Below are 21390 nucleotides of genomic sequence, written 5' to 3'. Positions count from 1 at the left end.
AGTGTTTTATTATGATTTTGTTTTGACCACATAAACCAGCTTGAAATTTATTTTTATGAGGAAACCACTAATGAGCTGTGCATCAGCTGTGCTTTCCACATACGTTCATGTCTGCACAAAGTATGAAAGCAATCAGCAGATGTGTCAAAAAGAATGAAGTTATATCTTAGGGTTCAGTATGTTTATTTTTATGTATTTACTTCTCTGCTCACAATCATGATTATAATGGCCGAAGATAAAATGCTGAGGCCTATTGATTGTCAGATAGCTGATAATCTGCTGCATTTGGTGACAGTTGCACCCACCCTTTTGGGTTTGTGGTGAATTAATTCAGCTTTTTATTAAATTTTACTCATTTTTTTGGAAACATCTCTGAGGATAATAAATTCAGGGCAGCTGCCATCAGCTCTTAAAGTGGAAATAAACATTAAAAAATATTTGTATTGATTTCTTTATTGGCTTTGTCATAGGCCGGCCATGCCAACATCCTCAGAGACTTGAGCTTGGATGCCAAGACTTCCGGTTCTGGTGGGACACACTATTTTTAATATCAAAGCAATAATTATAATATGTAAAGTAGCTGTTTAATTCTCCTTGTATGTATTTATAAAGCCACCTTTGTGGCCAAAGCTTTAGTGATTCATAGTAAGATGGTTTTAGTTTGACTTTGACTGGGGATCTCCTGGACCCCCCTCAGGTAGCACAGAGGCTCTCCAGGGGCCAAACTCAGCAACATCTGCCCCAAAACAGCCTTCCTCACTTTACACAGTGCCACACCTAATGTAATCCAGATCAATCGGTGAAGCCTTGTCCCCCTTTACGAAGGCTGTTCATTGGTTTTCAGGTGGGTTTGCTCCCCACTACATCCACATCCATATTTACTATAACTGCGAAGCTCGCCACACCCCCTTTCCAGGAACGCCATTTTGTTGACATACAGACTTGGAACCAAAATAAACTCGTTTTCGAGCAGATTAACACCAAGCGTGACCGTGGCGTGTAATGTCTGTGAAGAACACACGCGCAGACACCCACTAACAGCACATGCAGATAAAAACAGCCCTGTCCCTGGTGATAAAGCGCCGTGTTTGAAGCCTCGGCCACCCATTTCAACATGAAACTCGCCGCGATTGACGTCACCGAGCCATCTTTGTCCAGCTAATCCAGGCGGCTGTTTATTACACCTTCATTACCGCCCGGACAGCGCCAGGCTCCCACTTAATAGCCTGCAGGTGCCGCATCGCTTGAGAAAAAGGCAGAGTTTAAAAAAATATTCAGCTGCGAGGAGACAGAGCTCAGTGGCAGACACAAACCAGCGCTCCTCCTAGGCTATATAGGCAGGGAAACGCCACAATAAACCAACCAAAGGCTGCCAGAGGGTAGAGAGGAGCGCAGAAGGCAATCCACATCCATCTGCCAGCCACTTAGGACGCTCTAACATTTCCAGTCCGGATTTCAGCACAGCTGTCCAGCTAATACTACCAGGAACATGTAAGTAGCCTTTAACACTGTTTTGTATTTCAATCCTGATTTATTCATGAATTACAATTTCCTTTTCACGACTGGTGTTGGCAGCTATTTGGGATTTATGGTGTCTGAATACGGTGTAGTGTTCTTTAGCCGTGTAGCATGTGTATTTTCTCCGTGTCATGTTAAAAGAAAACAAAAGAAAAGATAAAAAAGATGAATCGGTGTTAAGTCCCCACAGTGATTCCTGTCTTATAATGTGACCCAAACGTGAGGCTAACGCGTCGGCCTAACCTTGGAGCAGACGGAGGGACGGGGTTTATCCGTTATTAAAGACATTATTAGCCGTGTTCACGGCGTTTACACGGTAAACAGAGCTCCGTGTTTATCGGCCGTGCTCGCTTTTATTATTTTGTCGTCCGGTGTCTTTTCACTAAAGCAGCACGCACGCACGCATTTTATTTTTCCAGTTCGGACTGGTTTGATTTGAAAAGGACACCGTCCGTGTGATTAGCCACAGGCTAATTAACAGCACGTCAATGAAACGTCGTGTGAAAAACACCTTTACTGAACATTTGCAGGGCTTACATTTAGCGTCGCTGAACCGCAGGTGACGATTAAGCTAATTCTAGAAAGAGCAAGGACATAATGTGGATGAAGCCATACTAGGCTGTGTGAGCGGTTAGCCTGTTGAACACTTAAAGCTTCGACAATATTCGACGAATATCACTTAGATATGTTCTCTCACCGTTATATTTAAGCTCTGTATTAAGGCTTGGGCCTAGTTTACGTGATATTTGCCACCTACAGCGGGGGTGGGGGTAGCCTGGCCTCCTACTGTATGTCGTCGATTGTCGTGCGAGGGCGGACAGCAATATATCACACCATATTTTAGATTATTTGCGTCTTCAGGGCTAAAGACACGAAGAGAAAATGTCTTCTCTTTTGTACTTTGTCCGTGTTTTTGTTGTTGGCTGCACATGAGGCAGATATTTAAAGGGTATAAGGCTAAGGAAAGGTAGCCGTGACTGCCTCGCCTGTCTGTCTTCACATAGATTGTTTAAATAGGCTGATGCCAACACACGACCAGCATCGTGCCTGTTAGCATTTCCTTTGTGCACCATAAGTTACATTTGTGGCCAAATTTGGGTGTATTTGTACATCCGAGTGCTTGAAATCCAGCCCCTATAAGGAAAGGAAAGAACCTCCCTTCCCTCGGTGTGGTAGGCGCTATATGTGTATTTACAGGCCTGCCATGCTGTCCGTCATGAACCAGGACGTTTCACAGGACACAGTGCAAACCCGGTGTGTCTGAGTGTGTGGTCAGAAGTGAAAGTCATGTGGCTTAGGAGCATCAAACAGAATGAGGCAGGGATGCTGGGATCCCTTTCTGCTCTCAGCTGCTGTGGCGCTGTCCAGTGCTGAAGCGTCCCTGTCCGGTGCTGAAAATCAGACAGCATGCCCCTTTATCACAACAGTGATCACCAAAACAGACATCTGTTAGACTATATAATATATCTGTAAGTTTAATTGTTGAAGTCAGACTCTTCCTCATCTCAGCAGGTGCCCCTGATACCCTTTAAATAGACCCGTCAATGTTGCAGCAGACCTCCATGGAAAACCACAGAGAAAGACTATTTTTAAAAGCAGGTTAAATATATTTAGGTTTCATAGCAAGTCTGACATAAGCTATGGACTGTATAAGAACATAAGGGAAATCAGCAGCCCACCATGTTAGCCCAGCCGCTGTTAGCATTTTTGTTGTGGTGTTTTCTTTGATGGGGAGCTGTAAAATGGGATGGAACTGGAATAGTGGCACAGACATTCATCAGCAGGCAAAGCATGTAAAGGGGTAACCACATTTTATTTCTTATTTTATATTTATAATTTCTGATATTGATTGCATCAGTTAAATCAATACAATTTAGCAGGAGGATATATTACTATCCCTTGTGCTATAATGAGTAAAACATGCAAAGACATATGCAGTGTACCATCTTCAATTAAAAGACAAGGTGGTGTAACAAAGTGACACGGATCAGAAACCGTTGCTCCACTTGGCTATATCGAACACAGTGGGTGGTTTTTCACAGGATGTGAAGGCTGGTGAGAAACCTTGTCTGTGCAGTAGCAAGTCTTCCTGGTGTCAGTTCAGAGGTGATGGCAGTGTGAACCTCAGCACACATTATACATGCATATGTGGTGATACTTGCTGGCAAGTGAAAAGATACCCATGATAATTAAATAGGTATTATGTAGTTAAATATGGATGTGGCTGTATTTTTTTCTCCGTGTAAGTGGCAAAAACATGACATCTGAACATTATTAATGGTTGATTGGCTGCTCACAGGGACCACCAGCACCACCAGGCCAACTATTCTAAAGGATTTGTTGTTGTTAGTGGATTAGTAATGTGTGAGTGTGCAGAGGTGACCTTTATACAGAGTTTTGCCTCACACTAATAGAGTAGCTTAGTTACAAAGTATACCTGTTTTAAATGGCCTCATATTAAAGATTACAGTTGCTACAGTTTCACATTCAGATTATTGGTTGTTGTTTTTGTGCTCTCTTTGTTGATTGTATTTGTGCCTGCAGGCCATTCTTCATCAGCTCCTGCCAAATGAAACGTTTTCACTTTAGAGGAGCCTTTATCTTTAAATTAGCCAATTTAGTTTCTACTCATTTTTCCACAAATGCAAAAAGCTTAAATTAGAAGAAATGTGCAGAAAACACAACTTAGAAAACACAATTTAAAAATGGAGATTATAAAGGTTCCTGTCCTCACAGAGGCAAGAATAAGATTATATATTAGTCAAACATGGCTTGTGTTGGAAATAGTCATAGTACATTTATGAATAGATTTTTATTGATACCCACGCTGTGATGCTCGTCCAAACCTCTTTGCAACTTTTTAAAATTTTATTTAAACCAATTTCTAGTGCTTAAAAAAATAGGATTGTCAAGTAAAACCTGGAGAATGATGTTGCAGCTTTCATTGTGGACCCTTTCTATTGACATATGATGTGCACAATCAACAGTAGATGCAGTAGAATTAGCATGAAACCCAGATAAACACGCCCAACCGCAAAAGGCAGAGGGTACTTGTAACAGGAACAGGAAAGTGAACCAGTTTTTTACTTTTCCGTGGTAAATGACACTGTCACTTTGTCTCCCCCTGCAGTTGTTGTCTGCACACAGTGCATCCGGGTCATTGCAGGCCATAATACAACACAATATGACAAATAATTTGCTAACCCAAAGCTAACTCTGTTAATGCTAACAAATGTAGGTGTTGTTGTATGTTATTTTAAACTAAATAAATAAAAATATTCAAAATTAGACCTAATTCAGTCCTTAATCTTGTTGATAATATATAGTTGTTGCCACTTTACATCTTTCTAATGCATACTGTACTAGAGTTGAGTTATGTGACGACAATGTTCCAGTCAACTATTGTCCATCTGTTGGAGATTGATAATATATTTGTGCACACTTGTGCACGCTAACTGAAGAATCCAGGTGCAGTGGATAGTTCACACTATTTGAAAAGACTCCTATTAGAAGGATGCCTCCACATGCAGCCTGTATATAAATAATATATAAATAATGAGTTTAGTTATTTGTGTTGATTTATGAATTTACAAGGCTTTTCTATACCAGACCACTGATTATGCATAATATGGCTTCTAAATGTCAGTTTAATTACATTTTATGTTTTCTTGGTAACATTTATATAATGTTTTGCAAAGCAAGAGAGAGCGACATCTGAAGTATTTAATCCCACATGTAATTTATCCTTTACAGATGTTGTCAATGTGTTGAAATATTCAAATCAAACGTATAATTTTACATTGAAAATATGTCAATCAACATGGGATTAACCACATTCAGAATATGCTGTGATTGAATAATTTTTACATACAATACATGTATCAGATATTTCATTTACTGATATGCAGTAATACCAGCATTGTGGTTTCCTCTTGGTGGATGTGCTTTATATATACCACTAACTTTCATATTTTCGTTTGTCCTCAGGTCTGCCCCAGCTGCTGGAGCCCCCGCACCAGAGGGAGGGAATCAGCCCCCCAATCTCACCAGCAACCGCCGTCTGCAGCAGACGCAGGCACAGGTGGATGAGGTGAGTATACTGCAAACACAAAGTCACACCTTGGTCTCTCACTGGTGTTTTCTGTTTCCGTACAGACTGCACACTAAAACATAAATCATTAGTTCTTAAAACCATCAATCAATTTACAGTTTTAACCTCAACCCTAATCCATACCTGACGAGCTCTCACACACAAAGGCCATCATCCTGTCCTGATAGCTGATTATGCCTCATGTGTTTTTTCCTCCAGGTGGTGGATATTATGCGTGTAAATGTGGATAAGGTTCTGGAGCGTGATCAGAAGCTGTCAGAACTGGACGATAGGGCTGACGCCCTGCAGGCTGGAGCCTCTCAGTTTGAGACCAGTGCTGCAAAACTGAAGAATAAATACTGGTGGAAGAATGCCAAGGTGAGGACATGCAGACAGGCTCAAGTAGACAGCTTTAGACTCTCCAGACAAACACGAGAAGAAAAGCAAGCCTCCAGGAATGCATGGCCAATGTACATGTATGCTATAGGCTCTGTACACAGGCAGCATGTTGCCACATTAGGATCTGTCAGGCTATGCTGCTTAATGGCATTCAGCAAAATGTGACAAACATTCAGACAGGATTAGGTAAAAATTTAATAATGTGTTTGGCCTACATCAACGTCTCCTCTGTTCACTATGAATGTTTGAATGACTGCTTCTCTAATGACTCTTTTTCTCTGGAAATGATGGCTGACTACAGATGATGATTATCCTGGGTGTGATATGCGTGATTGTCCTCATCGTCATTATTGGTAAGAACCATTTGAACTCCTTTGTGCCAATAGAATTGACACTGTTTCCTCAGTAGAGCTACTCATTTGTAATATATAGCTTATATGTTGGTATTTGATTCATATTTATATATTAACTCTGAATATAATTTTCTTTTTTTACAGTGTACTTCAGCACTTAAGAAGAGTTGCTCCTACCCCAGTCTAAACCCAACTTCCTTGCTACAGAAAACAACCCTCAAATTGATGACAAATTTAACCACAGATAATTAATTTATTCTATATGTATCTCCCTGGTTAGCCTCGATATAACACCCCTAAACCCTTCAGGGCCCCATGGCTCCCCCACTTCCACCACCTTGCCTCTGGACCCCTGTCAATATTTGTCCTGTGAGTGTGTGGCCCTGTCTCCTTTCTGGGTACTCTTGGCTTTTCTAACTTGCCATACTGAGAACCAAACACTTGTGACGATGCAACAACAGAAAAGGAAACAACGATTGGCGATAATTGTTACATAACTGATATATATATATATAGTTCTTTGTAGAGTTTTATTCTGATATATACTGTTTTGTAGGTGTGTGCGCGTGTGTGTGTGCATTTTGTACTTTTTATTTTTTGTATTGATTTGACGTATGCTTCAGCGTTAACTACTGCCTATTAATCGAAGTGTGTATCTTGCATGTTCTCATCATCTGTCTGACCCCTGCTTATTCTCTATTTTCGGTGTATTTTTGCACAGTGGAGGAAGCCCTCCATTTAACTATTGGCATACCGGTTGATTATCATCTATCTGTGTTAACCTCATCCACCAAGACTGTCCCAAAATAAGCCAGAGAACTAAAACGTTTAGCTTCTATGCGGCTTTTTCACAGAGCGTATGCTCACGGATCTCAAACATACAAACAATTGCATGAATTGTGAAATGAGTCTCTAGTTGTAATCGTCCTTTCCAGCCCTTTCCACCTGATCCTATCACTTATCATTTCTCTTTTTAATAACATTCATCTGTAGTGTCTCTAACGCCCCACTCCTCCTCTGGCATGCTTGGACACCCCAATTTCTTTTGATAATTTCAAAACTGCCATAGTACAGTTGGACCAATGTCTGTAGATGTTCTTTTTTAATTTTAATATTACAGTAGTGTCTTATTTCGAAAACATTCCTTCATTGCAGTCTAGTGCAAATGCTCTTACTGTAGCACATAAGTGTAAGTATAAGTAAAAAACAATAATACATGCAATGAAACTTGTGTGGAACGTCGGTCATGCAACCCTTAGGAAAATAGTTATTAGCTGTAAGGATAGAGAGGAGTAGACTGTCTAAATTCTTTTCTTTTTGTGATATTAATGATGTTATCTTACACACAATCTACTGTGGAGATGTGTTCATGTTGAACTGTGGAAATGGGCTTGATAAAACAATTTTAATGCCAGATACTTTACATTGCATTAATTGTAATCCATGACTCACTCTGGCCCATTCCCTCTGTGGACACTAAAAAGCCTTAGTCACTTTTTTAGTTACTGTAGGTTACTTGCAGTCAAACACACCCTCAACACATTCCTGTTTGTGTAGAGGGAGTGGCAAACTGTGAGGAGGGGAAAGAAGGAATCTGTTTAAAATGCACAAACAAACTTGTTTTTGATGGCGCTGTCTGGCCGTTCCGAAGCCTGGCCAAAGGAGATCCTGGTGCAGCAAAACCTCTCCACATAAAGAGCACACTTAAAAAAGGGGACAACTGAGCCTTTGCAGGTTCATGAACAGAGACATAGGCTGATGAGGTGAATGGTTAAATTCATAGTCGACTTTAAGGGGTAGGCTCAGAAATGTACAGTCAAAAGTAAGTGACAAGAAGCAACTCTTAATAAAAAAATGGTAGCATTCCTAAGAAGAGTGTTTTGCTAGCGCAGTGGGTCTGTCTCAGTGTTTCTCCCTATAGTTAAGGCCTTTTTTTTCTTTTTTTAAATATAATAGATTCTATTTTTTATTATAGTATATTTTTGTGTGAAATGGACAGGTAAAGAGGAAGTGTGCAACCAGTACAGCTCCTGTTTACCTCTGTCCGCTGTGTTTTTTGTAATTCAGCTCTGTGCGTTATACACTGCCAAGCATAAAGGGAGAGGCTTCTATTGTTTTTTTATTTCAGTGGTGCCCTCACTGGTTTGGTCTGAACTATTCTCTGACCTGTTATTTTTGGTACCTACGTCCTGTTGTATACTACCCTTTTGGCTACTTCATCAGCAGGCAATATGCACTTTCTTCCAACCACAGGAGGAATTCATGGAGATTTTCATGTGGTTGTGGTGAAACTCTGAATTCCCTTATTCAGTCAAATCTCTTTGCTGAACAGAAAGCTAATTAGCTTATGCAGCTTACTGCCTCTATTGCATTGTTAACACACAACAAAGATAAATTTGGCTTTTGGATCTGGCAGTAAGGACTAATATGTCAAATCAAGTGTGTGTAAAGCCTCAGTAGCCTTTAACATGACTTTTTTACTTCCCTACCAGCTGAGTAGACCGGCCTGCCCCCCTTTTTGCTCAACTCACTGATTCAGATTCCTACAGTGTGAGTGTGTCTGTGTGTGTTTGTGAGTGCGCAGGTGCTTCAGTGTGTGTGTGTGTTAGAATAGCTCTGTCTTGGGAATATCCCCAGTTTATCCTGACAGATTAGGCCGCTTAAATCTCAGAGTGAGGGCACGTTGTTTCCTTGACCACACAAGCAGAGAGGTTACAGATCTGTCGGCCAGTCCTATAACCAGGAACGACCTTAACAAGCCCACTCCTTCTTGCTTCCCCTTACGTGTTTCAGAGAAAAAATAAACTTACAGAAAATTACCAAAGACCAGATTTCCATGCTTACGCTGCCAATTGCCATCAAAAACAAGAGGAGAGAAACAGGTTATCTGACCTATACTAGTCTGTTTTAAAACGCTTACCCCCTGACCCTCTCTATAGGACCTTTTAAGTATGACACACTCTTTATGTGGTGTGTTAGTTTTGGCTTATGAGTGTGCCATTCTGACATATGCAAGTTAAACCAAAACATGAGCTTCAGATCCAGTCTCCCCTGTCATTATGTGCATCCACATCTGAGGAGCTTCTTTAAATCTGTAACAAGTTTTAAGACACATGATTCTATAACGAATTATAGCACAAGTCTTCTTTTTTTCTTTCTCCATAGTGCTGCCAACTTTTAAAATGAAAAGACATATAAACTAACTATAGCTGTTAGATATAACCGAGAAAAAATGTTATAAAAATCTACATTGTTTGGTGTTGTAATATGGGGGTGTTTTGGGGGGTAGGGGGTCCTATATCCTCAGGTTTAAGGCATTAGCAATTTACCAAAATATATATGAGGACAAAAACTATGTCAGCAAACTGTAAAATTTGATTTTTTGGCAATAGAAAATCATAATAGGGTTAAAAATGTGGGCCTTTCAGCCATCTTGCAGGAGTTAACCACACAGTGGACTGAAGTGGAAAACAAAACAACACTACTGATTGGGGTAGGACTTCTGTGCTAATCATAAAATCCAACTGTTGTCCTGTGAGTGCTCAACCAGTTTGGTCACAATAGTGAAAATGAAGTGAGTGCTCTCTTTTTTTCTGTTGCTTTATTGTCTGTATGAAAAAGAGGTGTGCATATGTTTTAACAGCGTGGCACTCTTTCTGTTGTGATTCATTCATTTTCGGTGGGATGGGATTGGATGGAGAATATTGTCTTAGGTCAACCTCCAGAATGGTTCAGAGAACTCAACACTGCGTTCGGGTCATTTAGGGGTCATCATAACAAAACAAAAAAAAGCTCTAGATGCAAACTTGATTGGAAATCAAGAGGAAGGTAGAGGCCGACAGAAACCAAACTTTTCAAACAATTTTTGTGCAAACATTTTTCACCCCCGAAAGGGATGAACGCAGCAACAGGAGGGAACCTTTTGAGTCTCTGAATGTTCTTTAGGTGGATATAAATCTACAATATTCTACTTGACACATGTTTTATTTTTGAACCAAATATTGTGTTTTTATTTTGAATCCGTTTTTAGTAATAACTCCAGATGTCACTGAATTGTTTGTGTGTCAGCACTGATGGGTAAAGGTAATGAAAATGGGAAATTAAAGGGGATTAAAAGAAAGTATTTTTACCTTCAATTGTCCAGAATGCTTAGAATGATTCTACAGTTTACATCAGATTGCCGTTTGTATCTACAACATCTATTTTTTGTTCAGATCAGTTTATTTTTGAGGAAAGATTTTCATTTTTTTTTTTTGGGAGCGGGGGTTTCTGGGATGAAGCTCCATATTGCCCCTGTTCATCTGGCCTTACTGGAGGGACAGGACTGGAGGATCATGGGCAATGTGCTCAGTTTTATTTTATTTCTTTTTTGTGTGTGTGTTAATTTTATTTATTTTATTTTTTGATAGATTTATTGTGCTGTCATTTGGTATGGGATTAGAATCTAAACAAGGTTGACTCAACGGAACGGAGAGGAGACTGAATGAAAAACTAAAGTACATAAAATAATTGTAGTGTAAATCTATCAATGTCTTATTATATTGATGAACATCATGAAATATATGTATATTGGAAAAACAGTGTCTATGACAACTTGTACTTCTGTGTGTGCTTCATGTGTTTTGTGGGTGTGCAGCAATGGGAAGATGCAATTTTTGATTGCAATTCTTGGACTTAATCCGAGCTGTATGAAAAAAACACACATTGATCACCAATACAAAGATAAAACTCTTTCCTTAAGTGGTCCCTATGACATCTCCATAAGTGTGCCAAAAATACAGGAAGACCTGGAGCCATAAAAGTGCATGTTTAAGCATTTGTCCAGAGTCTTGTTTGTAAGTAACTTGTGCACATTACCCCGCTAACTCACACACACACATTCACATATGTCACATTTGCTGTTAAAACATTCAGATTTTGTGAAGAAAGTTGACTTCATAAAATGCCCCCACAGTCAAATGATGTGAAATATTGTCTTTACTTCCGGTGACTTTTATTTTGAAGGCGGCCCCATTTCCTGCACTTGTTCCGCGTTGTTTTTGCGTCCTATCGCATATATTTCATTCATATTTTATCTCCGTATATACAATATTAACTGACATACAAAGCCGTGTTAGCCACACTGTGCTAATTAGCACGATAAGTAAAATTGAATTTTGCACATTAGCAGCCAGCCTTCGTGTTTGGCTGACAGCCGGCAGCTTGATCAGCGTAAATGGCTCAGATGATTGAGTGAACGAACAAATGAATGAATGAATGACAGTATTAGCTTCAAAGTTAGCCATTAGCTATTGTAACTGGTGACATGTCACACATCACATTGATATTATAGGATTTCTGAGCTGGTTTTAACAGTGAAAGGACAACAAACCAAAGTCACGAAGCAATGAAGCTTAAGGTGTAGTTTACATTTTTGTCCACCAGATGTCGCCGTGACTACAGATTCAATTTCCCGTCCATCCAAACTGATAAATAGAATAGCTTTGTGTAAATGATACAAGTTTTCATTTCTTAAAAATACATTCAAAAACGTCCCGTGCTGTGTGATGTGTTTCTGTTAAAAACAGATGATTTTTTTAGCTATGATTTCGTCATTATCTTGCCTTAGACTTACTGGCAAATATGATGAGGTGTCTCCTGAACAGCTGCCATGAAGTGGCACGTAACGAGACAAGGCATGAGGTGTGATGCTGTGTTTGCTGCCATCGTTAGACTCCTCATTATAAGATTCGACTGCAGTGTAGTTTAAAACCAGATCGGGTGCTCTGAGCTTTTTGACATATTGCACTCCTGGAGTTGTATCCAGGAAGAAACCATTAGCATCATCATAGACTTCCCTCTTTAAATCTGAGCGAGGCCGAGCAGGATACCATCTTTTTCACTCACATCTTCACCTCAGTGCACATGTTTCTGTTTATTTGGCCGACTGCATAATTGAAAGTCTGATCCAGACAGAGAGGAGAGGAGCTACAATCACAGAGGATTGATGCTTTGGTGATTGTTATGAAATCATCAGTTTGGTGTCACATTAAATAATAAATCAAACAGATATAAGCTTGGATGAAAGAGGAGAGTGTGGAGAAAGACGTGTGTGTGTGTGTGTGTGTGTGTGTGAGTGTTGGCTCAGAGAGGCATGAACATGACCTAACACCAGGGAGTATTCAAAAAACAGTTTCTCACTTTGTTAAGCTGTCTTTCTGTCAGATCTTTTTAAGTTTGTTTCCATTTTTCTGACTTACCCGAACGCCTCACACAACACTCCCCCACCCTGCTGTTCCCTTTGACTCTTCTGATGGAATGCAGGTCCGGCTGGAAGGATCCGTCAGGAGTTATTGCAGAAACCTAAACTCTGGGCTGGGATTACTGTGAAGTGTAAAGGTCATTTCACTCCCACACATAATTGCAGCGGCTGCACAGTCAGACATGGTTCAGCCACCACCCCCACACCAACCCCCAACCCCCCCTGCAGACTCCTGACTGAGCGTCATTGCATTCCTGCTCCCGCTGATTCTTATCAATCATCAGCAGGTTAACACAACACAGCAGGACCAGGGAACACTCATCTATTCTACTCCTAGTTCCGAAATCTTTCACTTACTATTTCAAGCCAACAGGAAAGCCTGAATGAGAATAATAAAAAAACATTTGGAAATGGCTTTGTGCTTTTATGACCTCTCCATCCTGCTAGCCTCGAACACTTTGATCAAGGAGTTTCCTTTTATAGTCTGTAAAAGTGGCAGATTTAATGGCATCGTTGGAACAGCATCCCCCTCCACAGGCCTCAGTAATGTAGGCCAGAGGGTTGGCTCATCACCAAATCTTAACAGAGAAAAAATACTCCCCCCCTCTTGAGTGTTATTCTTGACTTGGTGGATTGTTGGGGCACACAGTCACCCTCTGACTCAGCTGTCATAGAGCCAGAGGAGCTCCAGCGGTTGGGTGCTGGAGATCATTGCTTTTATATTAGATCTCATTGGATCTGTTGGACCCTCCTGTGTGTGTCTGTGGCTGAGCTTAATGATTTTATTAAGTAAAACATTGTGTTTAGTAAATGAAAGGTTTCATGTCTGGCTGGCCGTGGAATGTGGCTTTTATGGCTGTTGGAGTTCAGAGCTGCAGCCTCAGGCTCTGCCTCCACCTGTGTGCCTGTACACAGATCAGCACATTAACGGCCATCCAAACCAAAACACAACATTCACACATCTGCTGTAAAAAGGTGCACTTCTCTCTGAATTTGTGATATAGATCCCTCTGCCTCTCCTCCATTACATTTAAAGCAGGGTCATACCAGAGGAGACATCTGGCTCTAATTAAAGACTTCTCCTCCTTCCTCACACCCCCCCCCCCCCCCCCATGACTCTTTCTCACCACTGTTGTCTTCTCAGCATCTCTGTCTGTCTCTTTATCCATTCTCACCACCAAATCCTCCCCACACAGGCCTTCTCTCCGCCCATACCGACCGTACGGCCTCCTTCTCCTCCTCCCCTCTGTCTTTCACCTCTTGCCTCCTTGTTGCCATCCCTCTTTTCTGCATTGCTTTCTGCATGTTGCATCATGATGCACGTGGGCTGTATCTGGGGCATCTCCTTGTTGTTGTCTCTGAGTTTAGGATGGACGGGAGCTCAGCAGACAAACCACAGCAGGTAAGGTTTCAGTTTACGTTGTGTTTCTAAAAATACATTATCATGTGTAGATATTTGAGATGAAGAAACTATTCTCAGTTTTAACAAGGCTCATACAGGCTAAATAGCTCTTAGCACTTTCTAATTCCTTCTTGCCTCTGTAAGAACATTCCTTCCAGTCCACTGTCTGGTCGGGCACAGAGTTGTCCTTTTTGGTTTTTTGGCTTGTGATGTGAGGCAGGCTGTGTCTGCTTGAGCCGCCACACATGTTAATACTTTCTGGTCTGCCTGTGGGGTCGAGTCAGACAAACTTGGCTCTGGACATTTTGGCTCTAATCAGCAGACTGACTGACTTTGCAGTCTGCAGTTGGGAGGAACTATTTTTCCATAACGTCTCATTTTGGTCATGTGGATTAGTGTTTTCTTTTTCCAACAAGTTGTTTACAGAGACAGGGATGACAGACAAATGCTGTCTGACAATCTAAACATCATTTTCACAGGAAAGAAAAACTGCATACCGCTAACAGACTGTAAATTGACGACTTCATTAAAATTCGTCTTGGCTCAGAGGTTTCCGAATGGGTCATACTGTAGGTATCCCTGGTGGAATCAGACGTTAGTGACTCAATAAGTGTGAGGTTGGTAGAATGTGCCTGTCAGCTTTTTCAGTAAAAACTTTGGTTTGTTTCTTCCCTCATTTTTGTGTCTCTAAAGCAGAAGCTCACTCACTTCAAATCTTATCCATGACACAGCAATCATCTCATTTCTGTTTATATAGGCAGCATTAAACACTGAAGTCTTTGGGGCTTCATACACAGACTTCTGCATGGACACTTGATTTGTCTAATAAGTTGTGACATCAGATCTGTTTGACTGTGTAAACAAGATGACTGAGCTGGATGAGCCTGTCACAATAAATCATCTTGTGCTAATTATTTTCCTATAAAACAGATCAGCCTGTGAGAAAGCAGCTAAAGGCAGTCAGTCAATGATGTGGGAGCCTCACTGGACTACACACCCTTATATAATCCATGGTATTTTCACTGCTCTCCCCACTGCATCCACAGGCCTGTGTTCCACTGTGGAGGGGACCTGGTGACAGACTCAGGCTTCGTTGGCAGTGAGGGCTTCCCGAGCTTCTACAAACCTAACAGCAAATGCACCTGGCGCATCACTGTGAGTCACAAATCCCTCCTGCATGTCTAAGCACGGACTCAGTTTTCCACACACATACACACATATGATCTCTCTGCTCTCCAGGTCCCAGAGGGGAATGTGGTCATGCTCTCCTTCCGCATTTTTGACCTGGAGGCTGACTCACAATGTCGCTATGACTATCTGGATGTTTACAACGGCCATTCCAACTTGGTGCAAAAACTGGGTCGCTTTTGTGGAACTTTCCGGCCGGGCACTCTTATTTCTACCACAAACACCATGATGCTGGAGATGGCGACGGATTCAGAGACGCAGAGTCGAGGTTTTGTGGCCTATTTCAGCGGAACCAGACCCTATGTAGATGGTAATGTGGTCACATTGCTGTGCCATGTCTACAATACTCAACGTGCATAACCAATAACATACAGCACACCACAAAATTAGAGCTGGGCCCTGAAGGCAGCGCTAATATTTTCAGTGAAAAACACACTCAAATAAATAAATAAGAGAGTGAGATAAAAAAAAAAATATACTCACAAAGATGCAATTTAATGCATTTGATACACCTGGATTTGTGGATTTGTTTGGACTGTTTTAAATGAAGACCTTTAACATCTCTCTGCAGACTTTTCCTGTCATCGCTCTTTTCTCTGCTAAGAGGGGAAGAGGAGTTATTTTTACATTCATGAGAACTGATGTGATAGGAGTATAAGGATGGGGGCCTCACAGGGTTCAAACATGTGGAAACAGAGTAGATTAGAAATGTCCACTCTTCATTTTGCAACTACGACTTTTATCTTCCAAAAGTGTGAGTCAATCACAGAGAGCTGGTTAAGTTAGTGAACAAGGTTGAGTCATTAATCATTTTCATAGAGTGCATCTGACTTGTTTCAGACCAACAGTTCTGTGGAGGGAAGATAACAAAAGCCCAGGGAGAGATCAAGACGCCCAACTGGCCTGACAAGAAGTACCCACCAGGAACCAGCTGCTCCTGGCTTATCACCGTGGAGCCGGACATGGTTGGTGGCACTCTCTCTCTCTCTCTCTCTCTCTCTCTCTCTCTCTCTCTCTCCCAGCATGCATGCATCTTGCTTTCCACTGTCATATTTAAAGGCTTGCTTCTGCTTCTGTTTGGCCACCAGGTAATCCAGGTGAAGTTTGACAAGTTTGTTCTGGAGGCTGACACCTACTGTCGGTTTGACTACGTGGCATTCTTTAATGGTGGAGAGAAAGATGATTCACGTCTGATCGGAAGATACTGTGGCGATCAGGCCCCACAGTCAGTGGCGTTTTTTAAAAATAATGTCAAATAAAATAATCTGGATTTTCAACATTTTAATCATTTCCTGTCTAGACCCATCATCAGCACCGGCAATGTGCTCCTAGTCCAGTTTGTGTCTGACCTCAGCGTGACCTCTGATGGGTTCTTCGCCTACTACACCAGCATCCCACGTGGTTCTCAAATGCCAACAGTTGACCAGGGAGCTGGTACAAGGTCCATCCCATCAATACCTGCGGGCAAACCCGCTGCACCCGAGCATCCCGCCACCACTGCAAAGCCACCTGTCACCACCACCAAATACGTGCCACCGCCTCCACCTCAGCCCACAGAGAGAGTCAGACTGGTCAAGCCAACAAGAGGCCGCGGACAGGGCAACACACGGGTGACTGGAAAAAGACCAGGTGGGTGAAAGTACAGCATATTATATGTGTGAGTTAAAGTGAGTCTAACACATTGTTTGTGTCTTCTGTAGTCCCTCAAAATCCACTGTGTGCCAAAGCCTGCAAAAGAAATGGAACCATCAAGACCAGTTTCTGTTCCAGTGAATTCGGTGAGTTTTCTGTTTGTTACACTTATGTTACCATCAAACAGATATTATGTTCTGACTGAATCTCCTTTTGTTTCCAGTGCTGACTGGGAAGGTGACCTCGCTGACCCCAGGGCCCAAAGGCACTCTGAACATAAAGGTCTCCCTCATCAGGGCCTACAAGGCAGGTCGTCTGACCATTACACAAGTTGGAGAGACCATGTCGGTGAAGCTGGTGTCACAGTGCAAGAAGTGCCCGTTACTCCGCAGAGGTATGCACTGCAGATTACACTCAACACATAACCCTGGGTAATATTTCTGAACATGGTCATTCTCTGTCTCTCTTTATTAGGTGGCAACTACATTATCATGGGTCAGGTGGATGAAGAGGGACACGGTACCCTGGAACCTGGTGCATTTACAGCACCGTACAAAGCTCCACACCACAACCTATTAATGAACATCAACAACCAGCCCTGTTAACCTCACACAGCAGTACAGCCCAGGAAAACATATCCAACACACAAAGACATTTAAATGTGAAACACAGACCTATTAAAGCACAATGCAACTGTAAGACATAACCTCAGTTTTATACACTCCTTTAAAATGTTACCACATTGTTTTATCCAAAACACCTTCAAAACCTTATGTTTGTAATTTATGTACGAATAAAGCTTTTATATCTCTTTCAAACTGTCTGGCTGCACTTTTAGTATTCATAGACAGACTTTAGTATCAGAGAGGTGTCTCTGGCTCCTCCTGGTGGACATGAAGATTCAGTATATTCAGTATATTGTGCAGTATTAATCTATACTGCACAATACAAACAGAAAGAACACCTTCCACATATGAATAAATAACTGAACTGGAGTCAGATATTCTTCTTTTATTTTTAATTATCTTTAATAAAATATCTTATATATTCTATAACACAAAGTACACAAAGCTCAGGATCGATGGCACTTTATTGTAAAAAGGTATAAAATACATTCAGTACATAGGCATTGCGTACAAAAAGCTACACTGACTTCAAATGTTCTATATAAATGATAAAATATGATGGATTTTTACAATAGATTTAAAAACACTACAATTACAATTTGCCTAAAAAAATAAAGAGCCAGACTACAAATTACAACCATGTACAACCCTCCTCCATTCCTACACCCACACACTGCCCTTCCTCTCCCTCTCCGTGGCGCCCCGCTGGCCGCAGCAGCCTCCTGAGCTGCGGTGGCGTGAGGCTGGTAGATTCTTGTAGACGGCCCGGCTGTACGGGATGAAGCACATCCCAAGCTGCAGGTGTCGGGCCAGGCGGCAGTAAGCGGCGAGAGCCAGGACCAGCAGAGGGGTGAGCAGCAGAAAGCCTACCACCAGCAGAGCCACGCAGCCACCGTCATCCAGCAGGTCTGAGCAGAACGGGGAAGTTCCATGTGGCTGCACCTAGAGAAGAGGAGGAGGAGAAGGACGATGTTACTTTATACTGCACCCCCACTTTCTACACATTGCACATAAAATAATTCCAGTCACAGCTGCAAAGAGTTTAAACTGAGCTCCACAATGTCAGCAAGGTCTGAGAAAACAAGGTCAAATCTCTGGAAAAACATTCTCCTTCCTGTGTCCATCATTTGATTGACAGGCCACATTGTTTCCTGTTCATTGACTCAATGCGGCACACTGATCTGAAATATCCAACACCTCACCGTGGAGTGGCAGAGGAAGCCAAATATGATCATGGTCAGAGCTGGGGTGAGGATGGTGCAGAAAATGATGCTGGCCAGCCCGGCGTTGATCAGTGCAATGATCAGATTCTGTGCCGTGACCAGGACTGAGCATGCCCAGCAGTCCAGAGAACCCCTTAACTCCAGAGGGGCTTCAGCACCTTCACTACTGCCCAGGGAGTATGGAGGCGGCACCACAACCCCTGACCCCGTTCTGGAGGCGGAGGGGGCTTCAGAGCAGGCCTGCTCAGCCACCGTCTTCTCCAGCGTCCCGTTCCGTGACAGACTCATTGTCTCTATCCTGCAAAAAGATAAGCAATGCTATAATTATTTATGAAAGCACACCCAAGAATTTTAAGTGTTTAAAAGTAAAACATTACGCTGCACTAAAGTCTTTGCTTCATGCTCCTAAGTCTGTCCACTGAACACATGAAATGATGCAGCATTAGGTAATGGGCTCCTTTAATAATTGGCTGAAAGGTGTGGAAAGTCAACACAGATAACTGCGCGGCCTTAAGTGCAAGGAAATGAGCTCCACTCCGACTCCACCTCCAAACTCCAAACACTGGCAGCAGCAGCTCCACCCAGAGCAAGGAGCCAGCTGGAAAAATCCCACTGTCACTGAAGAGTCAGAGCACTGCTGTGATTTAAGTGATGATAGAACAATTATGTGGTGAACTTAATTTTAAAATGTTAAAAAATGCCTTTGCAGACATTTAACAAATGACACATTAGCACACTTGATTTTTGTTAAAGGACAGTGCCACCATTTTTTCTGCTTTTGAGTGTGAAATCTTTGGCAGAATTCATTTCCATCCAGCTGCTTTTGTAAAGATGATCCATGAAAAAATATTCATTTTTCACAGTGAAAAAACAAATCTGTATAAAATCCATCAGGAGACCATATGTTGTTAAACACTTTTGATGACATCATCAATACAGATGACAGCAAGTCTCCAGATCCACACTAATACTTTTACATATCAGTGTCCATAGCATGAACTAAACTTTTGCTGATGTCTCTGGTTACTCAGTATTTTTACATTGATCAGATGATGTCGTCTCACCGTGTGCTCAGCCTGATGATCAGCCCTCCTGCAGTTCACTGGTGGCAGCAGAATTTCAAGAATTTCCTCCTGATGTAAGTCCAGATCTTGAAGGTTCAACTTTTTACTCCTTAAATGTTTCTTTCTTCTTTTTCTTCTCTCTCTCTCTCTTGTGTTCTGGCCTGTTTCTCTAGAACAAATGTGTATTTGCTAGTCAGACCTGGGTCAGAAAATAAGCTCTGCAGACTTGTGGCAAATTGTGCTTTCCCACCAGCTTCAGCGCTTCCTTCCCTGACATTCTGTTTCCTCACTCTGACTCCAGTTTGAGATATGATTGAGTGTGTGAGTCTGTATCCTGTGCAGCCTGGACTGTGAATGCACAGAGAGAGCAGTGCTGTGCTGTGTTAAAGGCTGCTGCTGGAGTCTGGGAGAGGGGGAGCAGTGGAGGTGGAGGGGTTTCTGCGATAACCCCTGGAAAGCAGGGGGGAGGGAGGAAGAGTGTTTATTTGGATAGATTAGAGGAGTTAGGGTATATGCTGCCCAGGCTACACCTCTTTACACCCTCACTTTCTCTACTCCACTGTCAAGTCCTGATAAGGTGGGTTTCAAAACTCAAAACAATTTTAAATTGGATTTCAAAAAAGAAAAGAAAAGGACTTTTTTTTTTTTCAAACTGTTACATAAGATGCGGGCCGTGCTGTACCCTCCATTATACTATACACCACAGTGTTGAAATATAGGTAAAGAATAAAGCCGGAGTCACTTTCTATTTGTTTCAGCAGCAGGACTGACAGAAGTTTGGCCCTTGACCTCGTGATGAAAAACAGATCTGAGCTTTCAGAAAACATAAGGAAATGAGGACGGTGGAGAACGCTGACTAATTTGGTGGAGGAAAGAGACTATCATGGGACTGATAAGAGGAGCCAGAGGGGCTCAGTTCAAAGAGTGAAATTGGTATTTTGATATGAAGTCTCATTTTTTCATCTCACTCCGGGCATCAGTGTTTATTTTGTGCTGTCCATGGAGAATTAGAAGCATTTTAAGTTGGCACAAGGAGAAAGGATCAAAGAGCCCCTGGCATTAGGACTGTGGGCGAAAATAATATAAATATATATATATAGGTATATAAAAAGACAGACTGGGTGTGGTTTTGGCATAAACAATGCCACAGTGTGTGCTGTTGTGTGTGTATGTCAGTGTCTGATAGGGCTGGTAGAGGAAGAGCAGCCTTCCTGTCCTTGGACGCGGGATATCCGCTGCAGAGTCAACGCTGGACGGTGTGATGTCCCCCTGTCTGCAGGTCTGACAGTCACATGACCTCTAACCTCAGAGACAGAGGCAGGAATAAATATATGACTCATGCATGCCCTAAATGGAAACACGGTGTGCTGCCAGTCTACATCTGCTATATTATTTTACTTTAAGGTCTCCATGACTGATGCTGCATGGTCCTTATGTAAAGGGACTGAATGTTTCTCTTAGTTTGGTACCATTCAGATGACTTTCTGTGCTTTTTTGTGCTTTGGTTCTTAAATGAAAAACACAGCAGCTGGAACTTGTAGCTTTGACAAGATGGTATCTGGAAAATAAATGAATAATGCCATCTACTCCCTCAACATCTAGCTATGAAGGAAGCAGACTGCTCCAGTGGAGCCGCTCAGTGACCGTCGGACTG

General features: G+C 41.9%; 3 protein-coding genes and 1 long non-coding RNA gene across 4 annotated transcripts; 2 read left to right on the top strand and 2 right to left on the bottom strand.

Annotated features, from left to right (window-relative positions):
* Positions 1–1134: 1134 nt before the first annotated feature.
* On the top strand, positions 1135–10938 carry vamp2 (vesicle-associated membrane protein 2). The gene is made up of 5 exons (XM_028421897.1): positions 1135–1491; positions 5506–5608; positions 5828–5986; positions 6309–6360; positions 6505–10938. Coding segments are annotated over exons 1-5 (333 nt in total). The 5' UTR covers positions 1135–1489; the 3' UTR covers positions 6522–10938.
* On the bottom strand, positions 5488–12698 carry LOC114446349 (uncharacterized). Its single transcript, XR_003671751.1, has 3 exons — positions 12600–12698; positions 5753–5953; positions 5488–5617 (listed from the first exon to the last, which is right to left on the bottom strand). It is a non-coding gene; the product is annotated as an uncharacterized LOC114446349 (long non-coding RNA).
* A 1148-nt stretch (positions 12699–13846) lies between these two features.
* On the top strand, positions 13847–17641 carry pcolcea (procollagen C-endopeptidase enhancer a). Its single transcript, XM_028421262.1, has 9 exons — positions 13847–14003; positions 15050–15158; positions 15243–15501; positions 16032–16156; positions 16280–16416; positions 16492–16820; positions 16892–16969; positions 17047–17217; positions 17298–17641. The coding sequence occupies exons 1-9, from the start codon at positions 13915–13917 to the stop codon at positions 17426–17428; spliced, it is 1428 nt and encodes a 475-aa protein (XP_028277063.1). The 5' UTR covers positions 13847–13914; the 3' UTR covers positions 17429–17641.
* A 268-nt stretch (positions 17642–17909) lies between these two features.
* tmem88a (transmembrane protein 88 a) lies at positions 17910–20079 on the bottom strand. The gene is made up of 3 exons (XM_028421734.1): positions 19737–20079; positions 18652–18970; positions 17910–18391 (listed from the first exon to the last, which is right to left on the bottom strand). The coding sequence occupies exons 2-3, from the start codon at positions 18958–18960 to the stop codon at positions 18110–18112; spliced, it is 591 nt and encodes a 196-aa protein (XP_028277535.1). The 5' UTR covers positions 18961–18970; positions 19737–20079; the 3' UTR covers positions 17910–18109.
* Positions 20080–21390: the final 1311 nt, after the last annotated feature.

The sequence above is a fragment of the Parambassis ranga genome, chromosome 14, assembly GCF_900634625.1.
Source record: "Parambassis ranga chromosome 14, fParRan2.1, whole genome shotgun sequence".
In the NCBI taxonomy this organism is placed as follows: domain Eukaryota; kingdom Metazoa; phylum Chordata; class Actinopteri; family Ambassidae; genus Parambassis; species Parambassis ranga.
Note: the sequence above shows the minus strand (reverse complement) of the source record. Positions and strands in the feature narration are given on the sequence as shown.

Excerpts from the sequence above, each read along its gene's own strand:
- vamp2 (XM_028421897.1), top strand. Across the intron at positions 5,609-5,827 it reads CGCAGGCACAGGTGGATGAG|GTGGTGGATATTATGCGTGT; the intron begins GTGAGTATACTG and ends TTTTTCCTCCAG. Across the intron at positions 5,987-6,308 it reads ACTGGTGGAAGAATGCCAAG|ATGATGATTATCCTGGGTGT; the intron begins GTGAGGACATGC and ends GGCTGACTACAG.
- pcolcea (XM_028421262.1), top strand. The coding sequence starts at position 13,915 with ATGATGCACGTGGGCTGTATCTGGGGCATCTCCTTGTTGTTGTCTCTG. Across the intron at positions 14,004-15,049 it reads CAGCAGACAAACCACAGCAG|GCCTGTGTTCCACTGTGGAG; the intron begins GTAAGGTTTCAG and ends CTGCATCCACAG. Across the intron at positions 15,502-16,031 it reads AACCAGACCCTATGTAGATG|ACCAACAGTTCTGTGGAGGG; the intron begins GTAATGTGGTCA and ends GACTTGTTTCAG.
- tmem88a (XM_028421734.1), bottom strand. The coding sequence starts at position 18,960 with ATGAGTCTGTCACGGAACGGGACGCTGGAGAAGACGGTGGCTGAGCAG. Across the intron at positions 18,392-18,651 it reads GCTTCCTCTGCCACTCCACG|GTGCAGCCACATGGAACTTC; the intron begins GTGAGGTGTTGG and ends CCTCTTCTCTAG.